The sequence below is a fragment of the Bicyclus anynana genome, chromosome 3, assembly GCF_947172395.1.
Source record: "Bicyclus anynana chromosome 3, ilBicAnyn1.1, whole genome shotgun sequence".
In the NCBI taxonomy this organism is placed as follows: domain Eukaryota; kingdom Metazoa; phylum Arthropoda; class Insecta; order Lepidoptera; family Nymphalidae; genus Bicyclus; species Bicyclus anynana.
Window position 1 is genome coordinate 19,060,716 of NC_069085.1, and position 24,163 is coordinate 19,084,878.

Sequence of the window (24,163 nt, forward strand, 5' to 3'; positions counted from 1 at the left end):
ACACTAAAAATAAAAAAATAAAAATTTTAATAAAAAAAATTCAACCGACTTCCAACTCAAAAACTAACTTTAACTAAAAAGCAAAAAATAACATCTTACCTATGTGCTACCTTCTGATCAGTTTGAAGGCGGTGCCAAGTCAGTGTCGTGTTTTAATTAAAGCTGTTTCTGGAATAACCACAGAAATTTTGTAGTTTAAACGTATTTAATTAAAACATCACTGGCTTGGCACCGGCTTCAAACTGATCAGAAGGTAGCACATAGGTAAGATGTTATTTTTTGCTTTTTAGTTAAAGTTAGTTTTTGAGTTGGAAGTCGGTTGAATTTTTTTTATTAAAATTTTTTGATAATAGATAATTCATAACAAAATCAATGCATCGACTATAGCAGAATGTCATCTTAAAGGACGTACAAACGACAGGCATTGAAAACGTTTTAGTTCTAAGGTAACTACGTCCTTCAGACTAAAACCCAATGCTGCTGATTGATGACAGGAGTAAGCACGGTGTAAAAACGAGCTCACAAAATAATCATATGGAATTACGAAGCGGACTTAAAACCTCGATGAATGAATGATGTTTTAATTTCTGAAGCTCCAAAGAATGTCGTATGTTTTCTGCGTCAGTCCGCTAAGCAAGAGGAGCTGATCACGCTGCTGCGGCGCTCCTACCTGGACATGCGGCTGATGGAGCGCCAGCGGACGGAGCAGATCAGCCGTCTGCAGCGCGGCGTGCATTCGCAGAGTTGCTCCCTCGAACGGTGCCAGGTGAGGAGATAATGAAAATAAATCCAGTTTGAGAAACTTTCTCTACCCAAGAGATTTGAGAACTGCTCTTTACACTGAGTATCAGTTAGAAGCAGGTAGCAGGTATTTTAATTTTCAATTGCGATTATGTAATTTCAGAAAACATTAAGAGCTACCTGATGATGGCTCAAGCATTCCTACTCGTAGATACCTTGGATAAATTAATATAGGATATTAAGACGTAGTGGTTTCCTTAATGTTAAGTTGACCAAAGTACAAATCACATTTCCTTATTGTGTTTTTGTTTCAGAGCATTGCATTGGAGGTGGAGAATTTGAAATCCGAGATCAACAATTTTTTAAACAGCTCGCAGAACAATGATTCGGTACAAAATTGACTATTGATTAATCGAACAAACTAACATTCTGTGTGTGACTACTAACGATGACATTTCCGGGCAAAATAGTAATTCTAAAGATGAGTGTTATTCAAGGAGTTGTCTGGATTGGAAAGAAAACAGACATTGCTAAGTAAGTAGACGAACCGTTTTCGTGTAAAGATAATTGTCCCAAATTTTGCAAATAACAGAAAACTTAATTGCCTGACATAAATAAGGAAAAGTCAACTCTGTTTTATACGCAACTTTGTCCGTAAACATCTTTCATGTAATCTTGCCACTGACAGCTGATAACAACAGTGACCTTGGTTTTTCACTGGCTAATCTATTTGTATGTAGATCTTTGTTGTAATAAAGGGATGCTTATAATGCAAGTGTTGTTTGACTGGGGCAGGGCGTGTGGGAGCGCGAGGAGGAGTGCGGCGACGCGGTGGAGGACCTGCGCGCTATCGCCGGCCAGCTGCGGCGCCTGCGGGACATGCTCCATGTACGTCACGAACGCTACTGCATGCTGACGTTGGAAACTCTGGGCTTCTGGCTGTTTGGGGAATGTCCGCTTTACTAGCTACCAGAGGACGCCTGGCACTGCGTTCGTGTGAATCCACACACGAATCCTGCGAGATGTATTCTTCCAAGATTAAAAGTAGCCAAGGCTATGTTAATTTCTCAGGATATAATGTCTCCATTTCAAATTTCAGTCAAATCGGTTCAGTAGTTGCGGAAAGAATGACAAGCTCACTTCAACTTTTGGGTATAAAATAAGTGTGATACAGTTAGATAGAAAAGTGCTTAAAACGGTAATCCCCTACTATATCAATTGATCAGAATATCTTGACTCACACAAATTTTTAAATATTTTTTCCATCAAAAAATATTTAATAAAATATTTTATGAGCCGTTTTATCTAACATTATAGTAGTAGATATCTTCTTACGAAAGCATTTAATACTAAAATATATTTGACCATAAACGGCATGTGTATGAGATTATAGGAAGTGCACATAACCCACTTTGAAGTGCATAAGTTATTACTGAAGCTTGAGAGTTTTAAGAATTTTCAGATATAGGTATACATTTATTTGTTCCTTTACAGACTGATTGTACCTGTGGACTGGAAGAAGAAAACATGAAGCTCAAAACAATTAATGATTCAATGGAGGTAAAACTAGAATTCTCTTAGTTTCGAGTACGTACCTACATACCTATTTAATAGACAAAACTAAGTCATCAAAACTCTTCTCTCTCCACTTCACTCGTTGAACTAAGAAACACGTTGATTATTTTTCTTTTTTACAGTTACAAATAGGTGAGCTGCGGCAAAGGATTAATGTCTTGGAAGAAGCTTTGGAAAATAAAGAAAATGTAGACCAACGATACCATGAACAAATACAAGACAAAGAAAACGAGGTTAGGGATTCTTTATGCCGCCATTTTAAACGTTTTTATTGCCAAAATTTTTTCACTAAAATAAAAAAGTAAAACTAAATATTTAACTAATAAACTTACGTGAGTTTTTCACAAAAAGCAGTCTAATATTTGTTAAGCAACGCGTGTACTTACATTTTGGAAAGTCATAGGATATTAGAAGATTGTTGGTGCAACACTGGTCGAAGTAATATTCATTTAAAAAGTTGTATTTCCTGTCATCCACCAGCTCCAACGCATGCGCACTCAGCTGCTGTCGCTGGAGCAGTGCTCGCGCGACCAGAGCAACACGAGCGACAGGCTCAACTGCAAGCTCAAACAGATGGAAGGTATTTGTCATATTCCTACCTGCCTACTTTGGAAACCTACTGTTTTAGATAATTCTGGTACGACACGCTGCCAATAAAGGGTTCAGTTAAAAAAGGTCAAACGTGGAATTTCCTTTTTTTTGAAGTCGCTTAAAAAAGAAAGGATTGGGATAGCCAAGAGTGCCATGTCTCAGCTACATAAAACTTGGAAATACCGTAACATCTCGGTAAAACAAAGATAAAACTTGTGCGTACACTCGTCTTCTCCATTTTTCTCTATGGGGCTGAGACGTGGTCTCTCAAATCTGCAGACTGCAAACGGATTGACGCTTTCGAGATGTGGTTGAAAGAAAATGCTTTTTCGCATTCATTTGACTGAACTGATTTGATACAGTGTTACTGAAGGACAAGTCGTCGGAGCTGCTGAGCGCGCAGCGACAGTGCGAGGCGCTGCAGGCCACCGTGCAGCAGCTGCGCCACGAGCTCGCCGCAGCGGACGTGAGGGCAAGGGAAGTGAGTTAGTTCATGTACTAACTACTGAAAACCCGTATGTAACTACGTGATAATGTAGCTTTGTATTTATGAAAGAATAGATAATGATGAATGATTTCGTAATTTGGCCAACTTTTTGATGAAATGGCAACATGAAACAATTGGTTACATCATCAAATGGTTTTGCTATAACACATTCGTATGGTTGGTGTCAGGGCGGGCAGGTGCGCGACGAGGTGGCCCAGCTGTCGGCGCAGGTGGCGCAGTGGCGCGAGCAGCTGTCGGCCACGCGCCGCCGCCTGCGCGCGCTGGAGGACGAGCTGCGGCGCGCCCGGGAGCACTGTCGGCATCTGGCCGACCGGTACAGGTACGCGAGCAGCTGTCGGCCACGCGCCGCCGCCTGCGCGCGCTGGAGGACGAGCTGCGGCGCGCCCGGGAGCACTGTCGGCATCTGGCCGACCGGTACAGGTACGCGAGCAGCTGTCGGCCACGCGCCGCCGCCTGCGCGCGCTGGAGGACGAGCTGCGGCGCGCCCGGGAGCACTGTCGGCATTTGGCCGACCGGTACAGGTACGCGAGCAGCTGTCGGCCACGCGCCGCCGCCTGCGCGCGCTGGAGGACGAGCTGCGGCGCGCCCGGGAGCACTGTCGGCATCTGGCCGACCGGTACAGGTACGCGAGCAGCTGTCGGCCACGCGCCGCCGCCTGCGCGCGCTGGAGGACGAGCTGCGGCGCGCCCGGGAGCACTGTCGGCATCTGGCCGACCGGTACAGGTACGCGAGCAGCTGTCGGCCACGCGCCGCCGCCTGCGCGCGCTGGAGGACGAGCTGCGGCGCGCCCGGGAGCACTGTCGGCATTTGGCCGACCGGTACAGGTACGCGAGCAGCTGTCGGCCACGCGCCGCCGCCTGCGCGCGCTGGAGGACGAGCTGCGGCGCGCCCGGGAGCACTGTCGGCATCTGGCCGACCGGTACAGGTACGCGAGCAGCTGTCGGCCACGCGCCGCCGCCTGCGCGCGCTGGAGGACGAGCTGCGGCGCGCCCGGGAGCACTGTCGGCATCTGGCCGACCGGTACAGGTACGCGAGCAGCGGCACTGGCGCAGGCTTATTTTAACAGTAGCAACGTATCTTATTGTAAAAAGAAACGAGGTCGTAGGTACCTAATTGTTGTCGTTGCATCCACTGCGTTAACATCTAAGAATACTACAATAGATATTATAATATATTATCCCGCAGGGAGAAGGCTCGGACGGCGGAGGAGCTGCAGAGCCGGCTGGAGGAGGTGCAGGCGCGCAGTGCGGCGCTGTGCGGCGAGGTGCGGCGCGCCGCGTGCGGCGTGCGGCTGTGGCTGCACCGCCAGCGGAAGCGGAACAAGTGCGTATATTGTCGGCGCGGCGGCTGGAGGAGCTCTTTTATTCACTTTTGGACTACTTTACATAAAACAGTTCTACATTCTAATGTAAAAATACTCAAAATGAAATTATCTTTCTTTTCAGAGATCAAGAAGAAGTGATTAACCAGCAGAAGATGTTAATACAAACACTGCAATGCGAGAGCACGGCCGCCGAGCGCCCCGCCACCAGTGACAGTGATCCCTGCTGCTCCAGATATCTGCCGGCGGAAGAGATACACAGCGACCACAGCATCCCGCGAACGAACGAGACGGGCTGCTCCAGGTGCGCGTCCAACCGAGTGGACGCCAGGTGCGCGTCCGACAGAGTGAACGCCAGGTGCGCGTCCGACAGAGTGGACGCCAGGACGAGTGGCAGCGAGATAACTAGCAGCCCCTCACCCCCCACTCCGCCGAGGCGTTTGTTGAGGAAGAAAGTTTTCTGTGAAAATATTGTAAGTACTAGCTACCACTAGCTTCAAAACTATACTAGATCAGATTCATAGGGTTTTAAATGTCATCGTCGTCTTGCTCACATTTCTGCAAATGTAAAAAAAATACGTATATGGAAACTACAACCATATATGGGTACTCTTATAGGTTATAAGGGCGCGTATAAACAAATCCATCAAAGCCAGTAGCAGTACAAGAGATTTTTGTACAGACATACTCACGGACGGAAAAAGTGAGTGAATACTAATGAGTCACTCGTCAGTCGCAACTTTTCGCCTTATTACAGTTGATATCATCTCGCGCTTGCAGTTTTTTTGCTCTTTCCAGAACTTGAGCATTTGGGACAAAAAACCCATGCGACAACGTCACCCAGGTCCGACAAAGTACTCTCTATGTACGTTTCACCCCGAAACAGGGGGACAGAAATGTTGACTTTACAACGTGCAAATGCTGCAAAGTAGCGAATGTTTAGTATGGAATGTTCCAGCGCTGCCAGTGCCCGGCCACGCGCGAGTCGTCCGCTCAGCAGCCCGCGCGCTGCCACGCCAGCGCCGGCACGAGCTTGCCCCGCGACCAGCTCTCGCCCACGCCCGATGTGAGCCGGTGTTTATGTCATCATCTCCTTGTTGTCCCACTTGAGTATCAAGTGTATACATATACATTCGCGTACATTAACTCATCATTTACTCTTTTTAACCGACTTCAAAAAGGAGGAGGTTCTCAAATTGGTCGGTAATTTTTTTTTTTTTTTTATGTATGTACACCGATTACTCATAGACGCGTGGACCGATTTCAAAAATTCTTTTTTTGTTTGAAACGGTATAGTCCCCATTTGGTTGCCATCATGTCAAGATCTGATGATGGAATCCTGGAGAAATTGAGGGGAACTCTCGAAAATTATATGGATGTCTAGTGTGTTCGTAAACTTTTCCATTTAGTACTTTTAAGCACTACAATTTCGATCGAAGTTTAAAATCGATCTGATGATGGAGCCATAAAACAGACGAGGGAACTCCTCGGCGATTTACAGCAGTTACCTTGTGTTTGGGCTTGATTAATTTGTATTAATGAGAACTTTCCACATACATAGGTTGTGACTGTCATTTAGGGGTTTGGTGATGAAGACCAAGGACAATTAAGGGTACTCCTTAACAGTTTACAATAACTACCTTGTGTTTGGCCTTGATTAATTCGTATTGTTGAGTTGTATTGTTGGTTGTAAAATCAGCTGGTGATTCGTATTGTTGGTTGTAAAATCAGCTGCTCCTAGAAATTAATTTTAATAATTTAAGTTTTTATTGTTTCTTTTTACTTTTTAACGTTTAAAACATAAATAACGCTAATTTATTTATAGACTTAAACTATAACAGTGTTAAAATAAAGTATTTCTGGCTTACGTAGCCGTAACTAAAATTGCAAGAAGTTGACAGGTGAAAAATTTGAAACTCAACGAACAAAGGAGTTTACCGGGGGAGTATTGCTTCTATTTTCTTTGTTATTTGCCCTTATACAATACTTTTATTTAAGGTTTATCGCACAATTACACTTTTACATTCTCGTTAATCACGAGATACGTCCCATCACACAGAAAAGACAAAAGTTTCCTCACTTTGCTTGACTGTTAGTGGAAGCAAAGTCGACGCAAACTTATACTGTCTCAGACAACAAAAACATACACTACACTATAATACCACGAGCTATAATACAGTACTTAAAGTTAATATATTGTTTCCACTTATAAAATTGCTTGCTTGAAGAGAATAAGTTGTATTTTCCAAAAGCAATCTTTAACAAAAGTAGCTACCTACATAAGTTATATTATATTTATGTTTTGTGTGTTGAATTACACTTTCATTCCATGGTAACTGTGAAATACAAATATATACTTGAAATACTAAATTAAAATTTATTTGACTTAAACTTCCGTATAGACTTTTAAACATTTATTTTTTATTTTTATTATTACTCATTTTTTTTTACATTTTCCATCTCTTTTTCATTTTCATTTTCCTTCCTTTATTATACCTATGTTATCTATTTTCCTTCTTTAACATTTATTCTGATTGGTGTGTTTCAGGACCACTTGTATGATGGCTCGTCCAATGTTAACTCGACGGGCAGCGGCAATGGAACAACAACTCCAGCTAAAGAATGCCCTACTGGAAATCAAGTCACTGAAACAACTAAATTCTGATTTGATGAAGGAACAAGATGATAATGAAGAGGAACTGAGAAATATTATTGCTAAGAACTCCCAATTAAAATCTGAGCTCGCCGAACTACACAGCACTCACACTATGGTTTTGGAGGAGCGCAGCCAGCTTCAGGAAGCAGTTGATACATTCAACCAGTGTATACGGACTTATGATGAAGCCCTGGCTAAAATATCAATGTTGGAAGATGAACTGAACAGTGCACACAAAACGATTAATGACCTTCAGTCACAATTACAACATTTTGAAACACAAAATACAAACAATCTGTATAATGAACTGCTTGCCTCTTCCACATCAGTCCCGGCGCCAATGCTTTGCATTGATCTGACTTGTGACAGCCCATGTGCAACCAAAACTTCAGCTATGCCACAATCTAGACATACTTTCTTTAATAGCCACAATAAAATTAAAAAATATATTAAAATTAAAAAAATAATCAAAAAGACTCAAAAACTAATTAAATTTCATAGCACAAATAAACAAAACCTGCTTTAAGAAAAGAACGGTCACTATTAGTAAAAAAAGTTAACACTTACTGTTCTTTACTTGAAAATTCCAGGGAAAAATATGAAAATGAAACACAAATTTTACAGTATGAATTAAATCAAATGGAAAATTCCTTGCAGGAAATAACTGCTAAATATGAGTTGTCTCAAAGTCAGATCCATGATCAGATCATAGCGGCTGAAGAGTTGTTAGCCTTAGGTACATACAATATGGCCCGTTTTGAATCATTAAGTAACAAATGCCAATGTTCAAATCAGGTACCTTCGGTTACCCAGGATTGTAGTGTTTTGTCTATTTCTGGATATATTGGCAAAAATGAGCAGTGTAATAATAATGTTATTCCAATTCCTTCAATCTCAGATAATAATTTAAGTTCACATAGTTTTAATTTGCCAGACAAAGCTCAAAAAAAGACTCTAATAATTTCTGATAAGTTAGGTAAGGATTTTGGCTCCATTATGAGCCATTACTTAAACCATTCAGTGACTAATAAATGTTTTCCGGGGGCTAGTTTTAGTTATTTAATAAATAGCATAAGTATAGAAAATGTAGTTGGTTACTCAAATGTAATTTTGATGTTAGGGAACAGTTCAAATATTAAAAGGCATCAAATTATAAAATGTATTGAAAAGCTTTTGGTATTACATAATAGAACCAAATGTAAATTTACATTATGTGCATTTCCATACCTTAAGTCAATTGCTAAAGAAAATAAGCATATCCATAACTTGAATCTTATGTTATACAACTTGACATACCATCACAGCGATGCATTTTTTTATTTTGACATGAATAAGTTTATCTCATCTTATTCGTTGACTAAAGATAATTTATATCTGCCAAAAAAATGTAAGCAGCATGTTGCCTCTCTGTTGGCTTACAACTTAAACGAGTCAGTTACAAGTGTTGTAACACAGTCTATTGACATTAATATGACATGTAATAATAGTAGTTATGTTTCTATTGACCAGAGTACGAATGATAGTACTGTCTCAATTGTTAATTGTAATTTAACCGATCCAGTTACAAGTATTGTAACGCAGTCTTTTGACATTTTTACAACCTGTACTAATAGTACAAATATTTCTATACCTGACCGCAGTACCAATCCTGGTACTGTTACAATTGAAAATTTTTTAAACTAGAAGATACGACAACGGAGATGCACTGTAACATTAACCTTGTACACCAAAACATACAGAGCATCAACGGCAAGGAGTTAGAAGTTGAACTATTTGTAGAAAAATTCAATATACACATATTATGTATTACGGAGCATTGGCTCACTAACTCACAGCTGTCAGTTCTTAATATTAATAATTATTCATTGTCAAGTGTGTTCTTCAGAAGGGCTGGTCATGGTGGCTCCTTAATTTTCTTACATAATAACTTAAAATGTAAGGATAGAAAAGATATAGTTCGTCTTTCTGTGGAATGCATTGTTGAACTTTCTTGTGTGGAGTTGGAACAAATTATTATAGTATGCGTGTACAGACCCCCTCCTGCTGACTTTGATCAATTTGAAGAGGTAATGGAAGATGTAATGAGGCGATTGTGCACATCTTCCAAACAAATACTGATTTGCGGCGATTTTAATGTTGATATTCTAACAGAAAACTCAAAATCTGTTAGATTTCTTAACTTATTTAAATGTTTTGATTTGATGCATGCTTTTAACGAACCTACTAGGATAACCGCAACTTCAGGTACCTGTCTGGATAATATATTTTATAATTGTGTGCTTGAGAGAAAGAAGATAATAAATAAATTAAGCTCTGATCATAGTGGTCAAATAATTACTATCTTAAATAATAAAACCAATAGCAATCAATGGGTAAAGTGTAGGCCAATAACTGAAAGTAAATTAAAGCGATTCAAAAACACAATTATTTCTAAAATTCCAAGTCTTGCATTTGAAAATAATCATCCAGACATGCTCTTTGGTACACTTTTCAAGACAATAGACAGAGAGTTTAGTAAAATTTTTAACTTTAAACGCATTAATGCTAGCCAAAAATTAAAGTTTAGCGAATGGGCTACTGTAGGCATTTACAAAAGTAGAGACAAACTGTACGAGTTGTACGAGCAAAAACAATATACTCAAACGCGAACTTATTTAGATTATGTCAAAAGTTACTCAAAAATTTTCAAACGTGTTTGTATTCTTGCGAAATCGTTACACATCAAACAGAAAATAATTGAGTCTGAGAACAAGATACAAACCACCTGGAATATAATTAATAGAGAATCAGGAAAAATCAAACCGCGGGATATCAGTTTTGAATTAATTGTCAATGACAAAAAGGTAAACACTGATATCGAGGTTGTTAATGCCTTTGAAGATTTTTTCCAGAATGTTCCTATCTTGTTAACTGATTCACTAGATTCGTCTGCTACGGAAGCCCAGAGACTATTAAGAGGCAATGTTAAAGAGTGCAACGTTCTTTTTGAATTTCACCACATAACTGTATCAGACATTAAAAAATCTTTCAATTTGTTAAAATTAAAAAGAACCGGAGATCTGTGGGGCATGTCAGTGAAAGTAATATCTAATATAATTGATGTAATTGCTCCCCACTTAGCTATTATTTTTAATGAATGCGTGGATTTGGGTATCTTTCCGAACCTAATGAAACATGGCAAACTGTTACCACTTTTTAAATCAGGTGACAAAACTGATGTTAATAATTATAGACCAATTACAATACTGCCAACACTTAGTAAGGTTTTTGAAAAAATCATTTTAAATCAACTTTTAAGTCATTTTAATTTAAATAATTTATTTCACCCTGAACAGTATGGTTTTACTAAAGGTCGCAGTACAACTGATGCAGGTGCTAAACTTTTAAAACATATATATGATGCATGGGAAAATGCTAAGAATGCTATTGGTGTATTTTGTGATTTGTCCAAAGCATTCGATTGTGTTGACCATAACATTCTTTTACTTAAGTTAAGCCACTATGGCATAAAAAGTGTTGCACTTGATCTCATCGCCTCTTATCTTAGTGATAGAACACAAAAGGTATGCATAAATGATTCAAAGTCTCGCGGTTTTTCTAACACAATGGGCGTCCCACAGGGTTCAATTCTGGGTCCTTTTCTATTCCTAGTGTACATAAACGATTTACCACACCATGTTAGCGGCATCTGTGAGATAGTACTGTTTGCTGACGACACATCCCTAATTTTTAAGAGTGACAGAAGTAAAGATAATTCCGACGATGTAAACCGTGCCATATCGCATGTGTCGCATTGGTTCACTGTTAACAACTTACTTTTAAATGCAAAGAAAACTAAATGTATTGAGTTTTCATTACCAAATGTTATAAAATTAGATAAGTCTATAATGATCAATGGTGAAACACTAGAAATAGAGAATTCCACAGTTTTCCTGGGAGTGACCTTGGATTCTAAACTTCAGTGGGGTGCTCATATAGAAAAACTGTCAGGTAAACTCAGCTCAGCTGCTTTTGCAGTGAGAAAAATAAGACAGTTTACTGATGTTGATACAGCTAGACTTGTTTATTTTGCGTACTTTCACAGCGTAATGTCTTACGGTATTTTGTTGTGGGGCAAGGCTGCTGATATACATTCTATATTTGTACTTCAAAAAAGAGCAATTCGAGCAATATATCAACTAAAATCACGCGAGTCCCTTCGTCAAAAGTTTAAAGAAATAGGCATTTTAACAGTAGCCTGTCAGTATATATATAACAGTATAGTTTATGTAAGACAAAATATTAATTTGTACAAACGAAAAGGAGATCTAAACCCACGTCTTACTAGACACGGGCATAAGTTAGTTATTTCTGCATATCGTCTCCAAAGAGTTAAAAAATCTTTTGTGGGTTTGGGTGTACTCTTCTATAACAAGATCCCCAAGACTGTGATGGACTTGCCAATGCACAACTTTAAGCAATGTGTTAAAAAACATTTACTTAGTCGAGGTTACTACACTATTGATGAGTTCCTTAACGACAAAGGTGCTTGGAGGCCATTGGATCAGCTTCCACCTTCACACAGGAAATAAAACTATAAGAAATTGTAATTTAATTGTTATCAAATGTAAATTGTAATACTGTATGACTTTTTTCAAAAGAGCAACTGTTGAGTTTCTTGCCGGTATCTTCTCAGCAGAACCTGCCTTCCGAACCGGTGGTAGAATCTTTACAAATAGTCAACTGACGTGTCAAAAGTGCTTGTAAACTGAGCCTACTTGAAATAAATGAATTTTGAATTTTGAATTTTGAGAACTTTCTACCTAGATGAGTTGTGTCTGTAATTAGGGGTCTAATGATGAAGACCAAGGTCAATTAAGGGAACCTCTTAACGGTTTACGGTTAACCTAACCTAACCTAAATAAACTAAAAAGCCCACTAAACTAAAAAGCGAAAAATAATATCATAATATGTTCTACCTGCTGTTCAGTCTGAAGGCGGTGCTTAGCCGGTGTTGTCTTAATTTAAGCCATTTCTGACAGGACCACATGAAACAACACTGTCTGCAAAATCTAAATCTATAAGATATTCTCACATGGCTTGAATTAATACATCACCGGCTTAGCACCGCCTTCATACTGATCAGCAGGTAGAACATATTATGATGTTATTTTTCGCTTTTTAGTTTAGTGGGTACGTTTTTAGGTTTTGAAGTAGGTTGTATTTTTTTTATTAAAATTTTTATTATCTTTACTTCAATTTCACTCATTCACTCATCACTTTAGACGGCCTCCATGGCGCAGCGGTTCGCGCGGCTACACATTCAATGCATACAAGCAATCAATCAATATTTTCCCTTTATAATTAGTACAGGATGGAATTATCATTGGGTATCATTGGTCTCAGGGGCGCATTGGGTATAGGTATATTATTTTCCAGCGCGAAATGTCGCTGACGGAGGAGCTGCTGGAGCGAGTGGAGCGCGCGCACGAGGCGCTGGCAGACTCGCACCGGCGCTGGGCGCGCGCGGGCCGGGACGCGCACAGGTAGACGCAGTACGCGCCTGCTAGGACTCTGCGGCGATGGACCAGAGGCGTTGCTAGGTAACCAAGGACCCTGGAAATGGGATCCTACACTATCTAGAGTAATCACTGCATCTTTTGCATTTATGAAGGTATTCCTTTGTATTAGAATGAGGATTACCTTGAACTTACCACACAGCTCCAATGCAACTCGCATTTAAACTTGGGTGAAAATGACTGACGATCACTAACTACCCAACTCTGAGCTGCTTTTATGAATTTCCAGGGCGCTCCTAGATTTGTATGATTTTCCCTGCCCACCTTGAGATGAATCTTCAGAATGTACTATGTGGATACCCTGGTACCCAATTTGTTCATTCTCCACCATTGTGGTGACGCCTACTCCTAAAGTTAAAACTTTTCACTCAAACAAGAAAATGGAATTTTAAATATTGATAATCCCGTCATTTAGAAGACTGAATCCTGACCTGTCTAGAGCGACGCGATAAATAATAATTTATTCGATCAAGGATAGTACTTTGTAAGAAATGTCGAATATTATGCCTCAATACAATGTACCTTAATATTGAAGTCTGATTTGCATTTTACGTTTTTAATGTTGTATCTATTGTTTTTTGTCTACTTTAAGGTTTTGTTACTAGTATTATAAAGTTTTAATTATTAAATATTGTTATAATTAATTTATAGTATTTTTATTGTGTAACAATTTTTCCTCGTATAAATTCCTCAAACTATGACTACATCAGAAGTTGTGTAAAGGCGGATTTACATTTGTCTGACGTGTCGCGTCGTAATGTAAATCCGGCTTTAGTTACCTGCTCAGAATACAGAAAAACACCAGAAGCCACGTTTAGATGTCATTATATAGCGCGCAGTGTGTCCAAAAATTGTAGCAACATCCCGCACTCTTCGCACTTCCCACCCGCGTAATGTTGCTAGTACATGACGATTTTTCCCTATTTTGTGGTAAAAGTTTATAATGTTAGAAGGAAAACAATAAGTGTATAACTGTATAGTTCACCACATTAAATGTTAACTTATATGGTAAATTGACGGCCTCCGTAGCGCAGTGGTATGCGCGGTGGATTTAATGAGGGAGGTCCTAGTTCGATCCCCGGCTGGGCCGATTGAGGTTTACTTAATTGGTCCAGGTCTAGCTGGTGGGAGGCTTCGGCCGTGGCTAGTTACCACCCTACCGACAAAGACGTACCGCCAAGCGATTTAGCGTTCCGGTACGATGTCGTGTAGAAACCGACAGAAGCGTGGATTTTCATCCTCCTCCTAACAAGTTAGCCCGCTTCCATCTTAGATTACATCATCACTTACCATCAGGTGAGATTGTAGTCAAGGGCTAACTTATAAAGAATAAAAAAAAAAAAAAAAAACAGTGGGACCGGTTTTTTAGTGATTGCTAAGATTCAGCAAGAAAATGAACTCTTGCTTGGAAAATTAATATAATTATTATTTATTATACCTTTTTTGCAAAATTGAATGACAACCGCTTAATGTTACTGCCCAAATTTAGTATCGCTTATTAATCATAAAATAAAATATGCAGTACAAATTTAATAATTAAGTGTCATATTACTATTTCACATGAAGGTAATCTGGTCAAAGCTGAAAAAGAAAAAGTACCTATCAAAATACTTGGACCTCACGAGATTACAGCCAGATTGTAAAATGTTGAGACAACTATTATTGTTTCGATAGTCCTTTCAGACAATGGTCTTATAGAGAAACGCTTGACCAACATCTTAAGTAGTATTCGCTTAACAGCTGGTTATAGGGTCGGATACAGAAAGCAGTGACTCTTGAGACGGCGCGAATTGCGAGGAGGTTGGACACGATGGAACCCTGACCACTGGTTGCTTGGGCACTCTGATGTCCCGCAGCGGGAGATTTTTTTTTATAAATTTTTAATAATATTTTGTATTTTTTTAACATTTAAAAAAAATCAAGACAAGGACAAATAAATAATAGATATAATATGACGGTTATTATAATACTTATCAACTAACAAACTAAAGAATATTTACAATAATAATTTTATATATTCCATATAATTATATAAAATTATTATTATAAATATGTATTTCAATCGCGTGCACAGTTATTATTATCTCGTCTTATTTCTCTAATCTTTGTCTCTTAAAATTCATGTATAAATAAGGCCATATAATTGGTTTAATATCTTATAAGAATGTGTTTGAAGATAAAAATATTTTATTTAATCACTCCTCTTGCTCAAACAAACAAGCAAACAAGTAGGTACACAAAAAACAAAAGACCAAAAAACGAAAACAAACAAATGTGCAAACAAACACACAAACAGGTAAGAACGAACGAACTTATTATAATATAGTACGCCATTGTTATTTGTAAAATTTTAAAGCTTTAAGATTATTTTGCACTTTATTTATCTGTGCTGATTACCGCAATTTTATTTCAACTTACTTGCCGGAACCTATGCCTACCTATTTAGTTGATTAATATTTTACTTAAATGATAAATCCTTGAATAGAAATTAAAAGTAGGGAAAATCAAAACCATTACATTGGCAACACTTACAAAATGGAGGCATCGGTTTCTATGACAACGAAATTTACGTAAAATTATTCATTATTATATCATAACAATATTTATATGTGCTACTTACACATGAAATGTGATAGCATACAGTTTCTTTTTATTACCAACGGCATTTGTACACGAAGAAATGGCACAAGACGGCTTAATTTAATTAAATTTGTCACCTGTAAAGCACGTCAAACAACACGACAAACACAGAGTGAGTAATCGCTTGGTAGTGTACTAACTCATAAAACGAGTAGTTTAAATGGCTTCACTCCTTTGCGCTATCATCCCTTCTGGTGTTTTTCTGTATTCTGAGGTTACCTGTATAAAAATGTTAAAAATAAATAACCCTACTCGTATAAAAAATTGCTAAAATAGTAAAATTTGTATTTTCCCAAAATAATTTTTCTAAACAGAGAAAAAGGTTCTACCAAACTACTAAAATTAGTATTTATAATCCATTATTAGTTACTACAGTTTCCGGAAGTATTGTGCATTGTTCATTCGGTTTACAAAGGATTTGGCAATAGAAAAATAGATTTGTATAAAAATGTTTTTTATTACTTAAGCAATTATGTACATTAAAATTTATAACAACACTCAATTTATCACAAATTATAAAAAAAATCATTATAACACAAACAAACCTATTGGAGAGGGTACAAAATCGACAAAAATTTTCACTACTTTCAAGTAACATTTCTAGCACCTTGCATCCATTTTTTTACCATAAATTAGGCACTATATTTTTAGATAAAAAAGTAACTTCTATTAAAAAAATATGAGCAAACAATTTAAATTATCTATGGCAGCGATAATATAAGAAGCCCGTTCTGAAGTTGAAAGTTTACATCGAGTTTCACGCGGACGAAGTCGCGGGGGTCCTCTAGTATTAAATAATATTCAGAGGCATCAGAACGGCCTTATTACTTTTGTACGTCTGTCCATCTAGATTCTAGCACTTATCTGAATACTCATTGTTACAGTCAAAGTAAAATGAACCTAAAGATCATTCATTAAAGTTGTATGTTCCATATTGTCTATGTTTATATTCCAATTTTTGCAGCTATATGCGTATAATGAGTTTAAAGGAATTCAAACTTTAAACTAACGGCTTTGGGTTTATTTTACACTGATGAAAGTATTAAGGGCGAAAAGATTATTTTAGATGATAATTTAATTATTATGCCTTGTTTAGTTTAACGTTAAACATTTGGTTGTAACTATTAAAATGAAATGGATTGTGAATACTCTGAAGGTATAACAAAGGTTTTAGTATTTAAAAATATATTTATGAGCGCAAGAGATTTCAGAGTAAACACTACTCTGAAATCTCTTGCGAGAGGCTTTTTGAAAAAGATCGCGTTCAAGTCGTTTTTGCCACATAAAGGGTAATATTATAACAAAGGCAACCACAGCTAACAGACAGAAACAGTGAACCTACTTCGCGGCATAAATAATAGTCTAAAGCATTCTTGTTCAGTCCGGTACAGCTCATACAAAAATATACAGCCTTATACAACAATGTATCTCCATGGGGCTACAGTTCATGACGTGTTGCCAGCAGAGTGCAGTGGCAGTGTACGGACGAGCTCAGTCACATAGAGCACTGCTAATACGTTGAACATAATACAAGCACGAAATACAAAAACAAAGTATGGAAATTACTTTTGGTAGTGGTTTTCGGGTTTAACTGCGTCTGAGCTAGTTGCGCGGGTGGCATCCAAACTAGTCTCACGGGTGGCATCAGAGCTAGTCTCGCGGGTGGCATCGTAGCTAGTCGCGCGGGTGGCATTCGATCTAGTCTCGAGGGTGGCATCCGAGCTAGTCTCGCGGGTGGCATCATCGGTGGTCTGGTCTGGTCGGTCACTTGGTCCACACGCGCCACATGGACGCGATGGACGCGGCCGCGGACGTCACGAGCGACGGCGCGGGCGGCGGACTGCTGCTCATCTCCTCCATCTGAATGACAGATTTAATACTATCAGTCTGTAATAACGCTATAGGGATAAGTCTCCTCATGGAAGGGATATTTGGATCAGCCTCACATAACGTTTTAGTATGGGTTGGTAGTTTAGCTTTTGTAACAATTTTTTTTATATTATTTAAACGAGCGCTTTGCTGCAATCATGTTTAAAAGTAAGCGATGGCGTCGTTTGCCTAAAAGACGCCTATTCATTCTTGACTTGAATATATTTTGTAGATGGTAGGGAAATAGAAGCCGGAAGGGCATTCTATATCTTCGCAGGGCGGATTAGGAACGAAAAATCAAAACGCTTCGTACGCGTCCAGGGGAGCCCTGCGATGCCTGGCATTTCTATTGTAAAGAGTTGAAGAAGCAACTAGATCAAAAAGTACTATCATCATCATCATCTCCTTTCTTTTATCTCACTTAAGCGGAGTCGGAAAAATATGTCAATCTTTTGTTTTGGCATATTTTTAATGGTTTTGGCTAGTGATTTTGGTTTTGGCCTGACGTCAACGCTCTCAGTTAGGTTGGTTTCTCTAACCACCACCTTTCGGTTCAATGGACACCTCATTGGTAGTGGGCCCTTTGTCGTAACACGATTACCGTGTAATAAATTGTTACCCACTTGCGACGTTTTCCTTTTGTCACCTTTTACGACATCCACGGGAAGATATGGACAAACAATATCAGAAGATAATGTAAATGATAAAACCCAGGCCCGACAGAGGCACAGTATTCCGGCGTGAGAATTTGACAGAATGAGTAATATAGAGAAGCGGACCTGCGCGCAGTCCGGCCAGTGCAGGTGCTCGGGCGGCTCGGGCTCGTCCAGCTCGTCCGCGCCGCACGCCTCCTGCCACGCCTCGTGCGTGCTCCAGCGGCTCGACCACGCCTCCACCCTGCACGAGGTGACGACAGTATGTACAACGTACGAGTATGTACGGTCCTGACGATAACATATCAATGCTCCCTCCGTAACACAATTAACTAATTTTCTGACGAATCAGATGTGTTAATAGATAAAAAAAAATGTAACAAACAATTTGTCTCATGCTACATTGACACGCCTGGCAAGTCTCGACAAGCGTCGGCCATCAGTAGCATCAGTATCAAAACAAGAGTAAACAGGGTGTTCGGTTTGGCTTCGGTGAGCTGGTCCGTTTTTGAACACAATTCAAAGGTGACTGGTAGACGTTTGCCAAGCCCCGGCAAATATCCAAATGTAGCATCAGAAGTGGGATTTTGTGCCGAATCGAAGCTAGATTATAAAAGTAACGGCTCGTCACCTGCCCAGCTCCGGGTCGTCGGCGCGCGCCGCCAGCGCCAGCGCGTGCAGGCCGGCCAGCGGCGCCAGCGGCGCGGCGGGCGCTGGCGCGGGCGGCACCCCGGCGCGCGCGCACAGCGCCGCCGCGCCCGCGCGCAGCCGCCGCACGCAGCCGCGCCAGCTGCGCGGATCGCTGTACTCGCTGCACACGCCACCAGTTTACGAGATACAGTGAGGTTCGTTACATTCGCAAAGCCCTTAAAGGATATTGTTCTTGTGCCCAAAGATATTTTCATTTTGTTTTTGCTAAATATTTTTTTGGAATTCTCTTTCAAAGTGTCAAAAGAAATCTTAAGGTCAACTTGAGATTGTACTATTCCTTTGATGATTTGCAGCGAAAATCTTTAAAACCTAAGTGTAGCAACACATCTGCGTAACTTTTCGCGAGGATCGTTCTTTTAAATACGCTCGTAATGTTTATCCAATTGTGCCTGACATGTGACATATGACATGTGTCGGTTGACACATTGTGCGTCGCGTTACACGACCAAAAGATCAGGGCGCGTAGTTGAAAACGCCATTGCCCTGCCCAAGAGTTCCGCAGGTGTGTAGGTACTCTTAGCTGGAAAATTGCTAGTGTAGAGACAATAATTGTTCTCAATATCTGTGGGCCGTGTACCTGAGCGCGATGGCGTGCGGCAGGCGCACGTCCAGCGTCCAGGCGAGCAGCGCCACCAGCTGCGCGGCCAGCCCCAGTGCTGCGCTGCTGCGGTGCGCGGGGTTCGACGTCGGCTCCGCGCTCACTGGCGTCTCTTTGTTCTGCGTCTCTGGAAAGGGTAACAGCACATCAGAAAATTGGACTTTGCTGGAGATCACCATCAATAAAATTTGGTTTTTGATGAGGTGTTATATATCCTAAGATCTAAAACTGAATTCCTAAAGTATCATTCAACATTATCAGCCGATGAATGTGCAGTGGGACTTGGGCTTCACTTAAAGACTTCCACAACACGACTTTGAGCCACCTGTATCTAATGGCTACCTGCAATCCGTTTAATACCTTTGGCTATTTAGTGGGGTGTCTACCAATACTGCGCAACACTTCCCAAAGCACAAAACACCTTAACCTCAACCTTACCCACCTACCTACCTTACCCAGACGAGCGACTCACCCCAGGCCTGGATGTGCGAGTAGTCGGCGTCGATGTCGATCCAGGGCGACACGATGTGCAGCTGCGGGCGGCGCGGCGGCTCCTCCTCCGCGTCCGACCCCACGAACTCCATGTCCTCTATGCTGTCGCTGCAACAGTGTCAGCCACAACATAGTAGTTAAGTCTAGTAATTGCAAAAATACTAATTACATCTGAGAACACTCCATTTATGGACTGAAACAATCGTAATGATCAGATCAATCAGAGAATGATAGATGATCTAAGAAAGGATCTAAAATACGGCGTTACAGAATAAAAGGACGTTAAAATTGCGTTGAAATACAACAAATGCAATCTTAAGTATATGTTCACACGACATGTTTTTTATAACACTACGCTTTATTATCGAGCATTTTCAATTTTGACTGTTGGAAATAGTTCCTATGCAATTTTACACTATATGATACGCCCGGATGGGTAACACATCACTTTTCTTAACACATCGCTCTCGTGCGAATGAGGCCTAGGGTATTGAAATGAGATAGCAATGATCGTGCATTTGTATAATTGTTGTAATAAAAAATCCCTAAGATTTTAAATCAAACAAGCCACTGGATGCTGGCGGCTTGAGACTTGTGTTTCGAAGTCCATGCATACATATGTCCAGCAGTGAACATATGACGATGATGATGACGATAATGATGACGATAATGATGATGATGATGATGATGATGATGATGATGATGGTGATGGTGATATTGATGATGATGATGATTATGATAATGATTATGTTGATAAATAATGATGATTTATCTACATACTACTATGCTATTCTTAAAATATAAGACAAGATTTTAATTAGCATGAGTTACATATTTTCAGCTGATAAGATAATAAAATATTTTTACTTAATACTTACTATTCTACTATACAATAATGATAGCAAGAAAACATTATTATCTTGTTACACAACTGACTAACTCAATTATGTAATTAAATGATAAGTGGATTTTTATTTAACTACTTCCTAGCCTTATGTAAGCAAAAAAATATTAAAAGCAAAAAGTCTCACTTATGCATAACCAGCCAGTTCCTATAGCAGCAACACAAAGATTTACGCTATTAATTATAAATAAATTAATTATCTTAAAGCAATGAATTGCTTTAGAAAAACCTAAAACTTCATAATTATGGAGATTTGTCAGTGTTCTTTGGAAACATTTGATATTTTTATTATTCAACATTCATGAGCAAGTTTATTAAAAATATACTAATTAAAAAGATGCATAATATAAATGGTAGAAGCTAGATAAATTACCAACATGCCAAAAAAGAAAGCAAACTAAAAAATTGGTTAAAATTATGTAGGTTGATTGTTTGTTTGGTTACACTGCATAAGCTCAGAAACTATTGAACAGATTTGAAAAATTCCTTCACTGTTAGGAAGCTACACTATCCCTGAATACTACAGGCTATATTTTATCCCCATGTTCCTATGTGAACGGGGAACACAGATATGGAACTGCTCCGCGTCTGCTAGTATTCCATATTCATACGTATATAATAAATGTGAAAGGCTGTTTGTCTGTTATCTTTTCAAGGCAAAACCACTGAACTGATTTGTATTGAATATGTAAGGGCTGACAAGAATCAAACCTGAATTTCTTCACATACTACCAGCCAATGGTGTTGAAAATTTAGACACCAATCTAAAGGCAAGTGCAATTTTATACTGAAAGATTGATGTTTCAACAGTTTATTCAGAAGCTTATGTTGTAATCAGAAACAATGCCCTATAAGACCTAAGATTCTGAAATTTCAATATGCAACAATTTTAAATTTTATTGTAATGTGTTTTGAATAAATGAAACCAACATTACCTGGAGTCATAGCTTATGTAAATAGGGAAGATATATCTATCTAGCTGCCTTATCCTATTTCGTCTGAGAGCTGCCAGGGACTGCGTCTGTTCGTTGTACATGGTCACTTTGTTCTGCAGCTCCATCCTCTGCAGCTGCACATGTCTGCCTAAGCTTAACACCCTCTTCTGATACCTGGGCAGTTTTATACGCAATTCACTATTGTACGCTACCAAGTCCGCTAACTCCATCTTTTTTGAGTTAATTATACTTCTCCTCTGCTCTATGGCTAAGCGCAACAGGTCTAGCTTATCTCTGGACTGTTTTGTTTCTGTTAAAAGAATGTCCTTCTTGAGCTTAGGAGCTAACAGCTTTTCACATCTTTCTAGCACATGCTGCCTGTTGAGTTTTATTCTCATTAGCTTCATTTGTTTCTCTGAAAACCTGTAGAAAAACATAATTATTGGTATTAGGTTGGCATTACATAGCTATATTTTTAATGGAATTTAAATAATGTGTGCCTAAATAAGAGCTGTGACAACCCAGTGGATATGACCTCTGCCTCTGATTCTGAGGGTGTGTGTGGGTTCAAATCCGGTCCAGGGTCTATCTCCAACTTTTTAGCTGTGTGAATTTTAAGAAATTAAATATTATGTGTCTCAAGCCGTGAAGAAAAAACATTGTTGAAAAAACCAGACAATTTTCCTAATTCTCTGTGTGTGTAAAGTCTGACAATCCACATTGAGTCAGCGTGGTGGACTGTGGTCGACTATTGGCCAAACACCTCTCATTTTGAAAGGAGACCCGACCTCATCAGTGAGCCAAATATGGGTTGATAAATATGTGCCTAAATAAATTATAAAGATGATGAGAAAGCAAATGGATTGTTGTAATTATTTAACCCCAAATAGGCACATAGCTTAAGTACTAGTACAACTAACAACTCTTTATCAAATGAATTATAAATTGAATCAAGCTTTCATATTTACACTGGGCTACACTAGTAATCATACAGCTAAATATCCAATTAATAATATTAGCTTAACTTCTTTAATTTTAAATTATAATTAGGATCTAAATTGTAGCAGTGGAGATTATTTTATACATTATATAAATTGAATTTGCGTAAACAACTAGAGAAATTCATGTTGTATAATTCTTAGACTGAACCAGTCAAAACCACTTTATACATAATCCTATCATAGGTACAAAATTGTAAACATATAGGAAGTGACTTTCGATAGTCGCACTAACTAAAGTTAGCATATCGATCGGTGCAATGAGTCATAAAGAGATTAAAATTGCGCAAAACTACTTACCTGTCCGAGTAAGGCATCGAGGAGTGGACGAAGTTACCATTTCTGACGCACTCTGCACAATAGAAATTCCTCTTGACGGTGTAACACAAGACGCACTTCGTGTAGTGGCCGTCGCTCTCTGTGGAAGACACTCTAAAGTCCCGAGGAGCCTCGCTCTCGGTCAGATAACTCATCGCCATGGCTTACACTAAATTTTTATTTTGAAAATTGCATCGCAATTCGCAATAATTGAAATTGAACACAAAAACTTGTCATTGTCAGCTGGTGAAAGTTTGTGTATGGCTGTCAGTTGTCACATTGACAGCAATGAGTTTTGACATTGACAAACACGCTGTCTTTATATGTTGACGTTGGCGGAAATATTGAGAACCAATCGCAGTCATTCTCAGTAGAACTGGCACAGATAATAAATTACTGCCAGACATTGACAATGACAGACTCTATAGCTAATACACACTACCCGATTTTGTGTTCGAATAAAACCTTGATTATGGCAATGGAAGTTCATTTTAAGTTTTTTTTCAACATAATAAAACTTTGTTTACATGTATGTAATGTCCGAACCACTGTCGCGCAGCAATGGCTATCTATGGCTATGTTATTTAACTAAACCGTCAATGCGTAGACTTCGAAAGGGGCGGCAATGCATTAAGCGCATAACCAACGCTTGAAATTGAGTTTGTGAACCCAAACCAAGATTATTCATCATCATCATCATCATATCAGACGACGGACGTCCATTGCAGGACATTGGCCTTTTGTTGGGACAAACATTATGATCTTAAACCGCCTGTATCCAGCGAATCCCTGCGACTCGCTTGATGTCGTCAGTCCACCTGGTGAGGATCAACCGACACAGCGCTTTCTAGTGCGGGGTCGCCATTCTTATCACCTTGGGACCCCAACTTCCATCTGCTCTTCGAACTATGTGCCCCGCCCATTGCCATTTCGGCTTCGCAACTCGTTGAGTTATCGTAGAGTCCTGTGATGTCCACTATTTTGTAGAGGTTAAGGGCTTCAATATAAACAATCAGTAAGCAGTCACTGTGCACGAATTGACGGTGACAACCGCACGACACCGTTGACAGATGCGAAGTGTCCGGAGGAGTGGGG

The 24,163-nt window shown here is 39.4% G+C and overlaps 1 protein-coding gene and 1 pseudogene across 1 annotated transcript; one reads left to right on the plus strand and one right to left on the minus strand.

The window, feature by feature from the left end:
• LOC112057802 (myosin-14-like) overlaps nt 1-13,594 on the plus strand; it is a 28,237-nt pseudogene extending 14,643 nt beyond the window's left edge.
• A 2,433-nt stretch (nt 13,595-16,027) lies between these two features.
• Nucleotides 16,028-23,773, minus strand: LOC112057801 (beclin 1-associated autophagy-related key regulator). The gene is made up of 7 exons (XM_052891212.1): nt 23,051-23,773; nt 21,753-22,175; nt 19,894-20,021; nt 19,401-19,548; nt 18,744-18,923; nt 18,239-18,356; nt 16,028-17,450 (listed from the first exon to the last, which is right to left on the minus strand). Exons 1-7 carry the CDS (start codon nt 23,227-23,229, stop codon nt 17,355-17,357), a joined length of 1,272 nt encoding a protein of 423 aa, XP_052747172.1. The 5' UTR covers nt 23,230-23,773; the 3' UTR covers nt 16,028-17,354.
• Between the last annotated feature and the right edge of the window lie 390 nt (nt 23,774-24,163).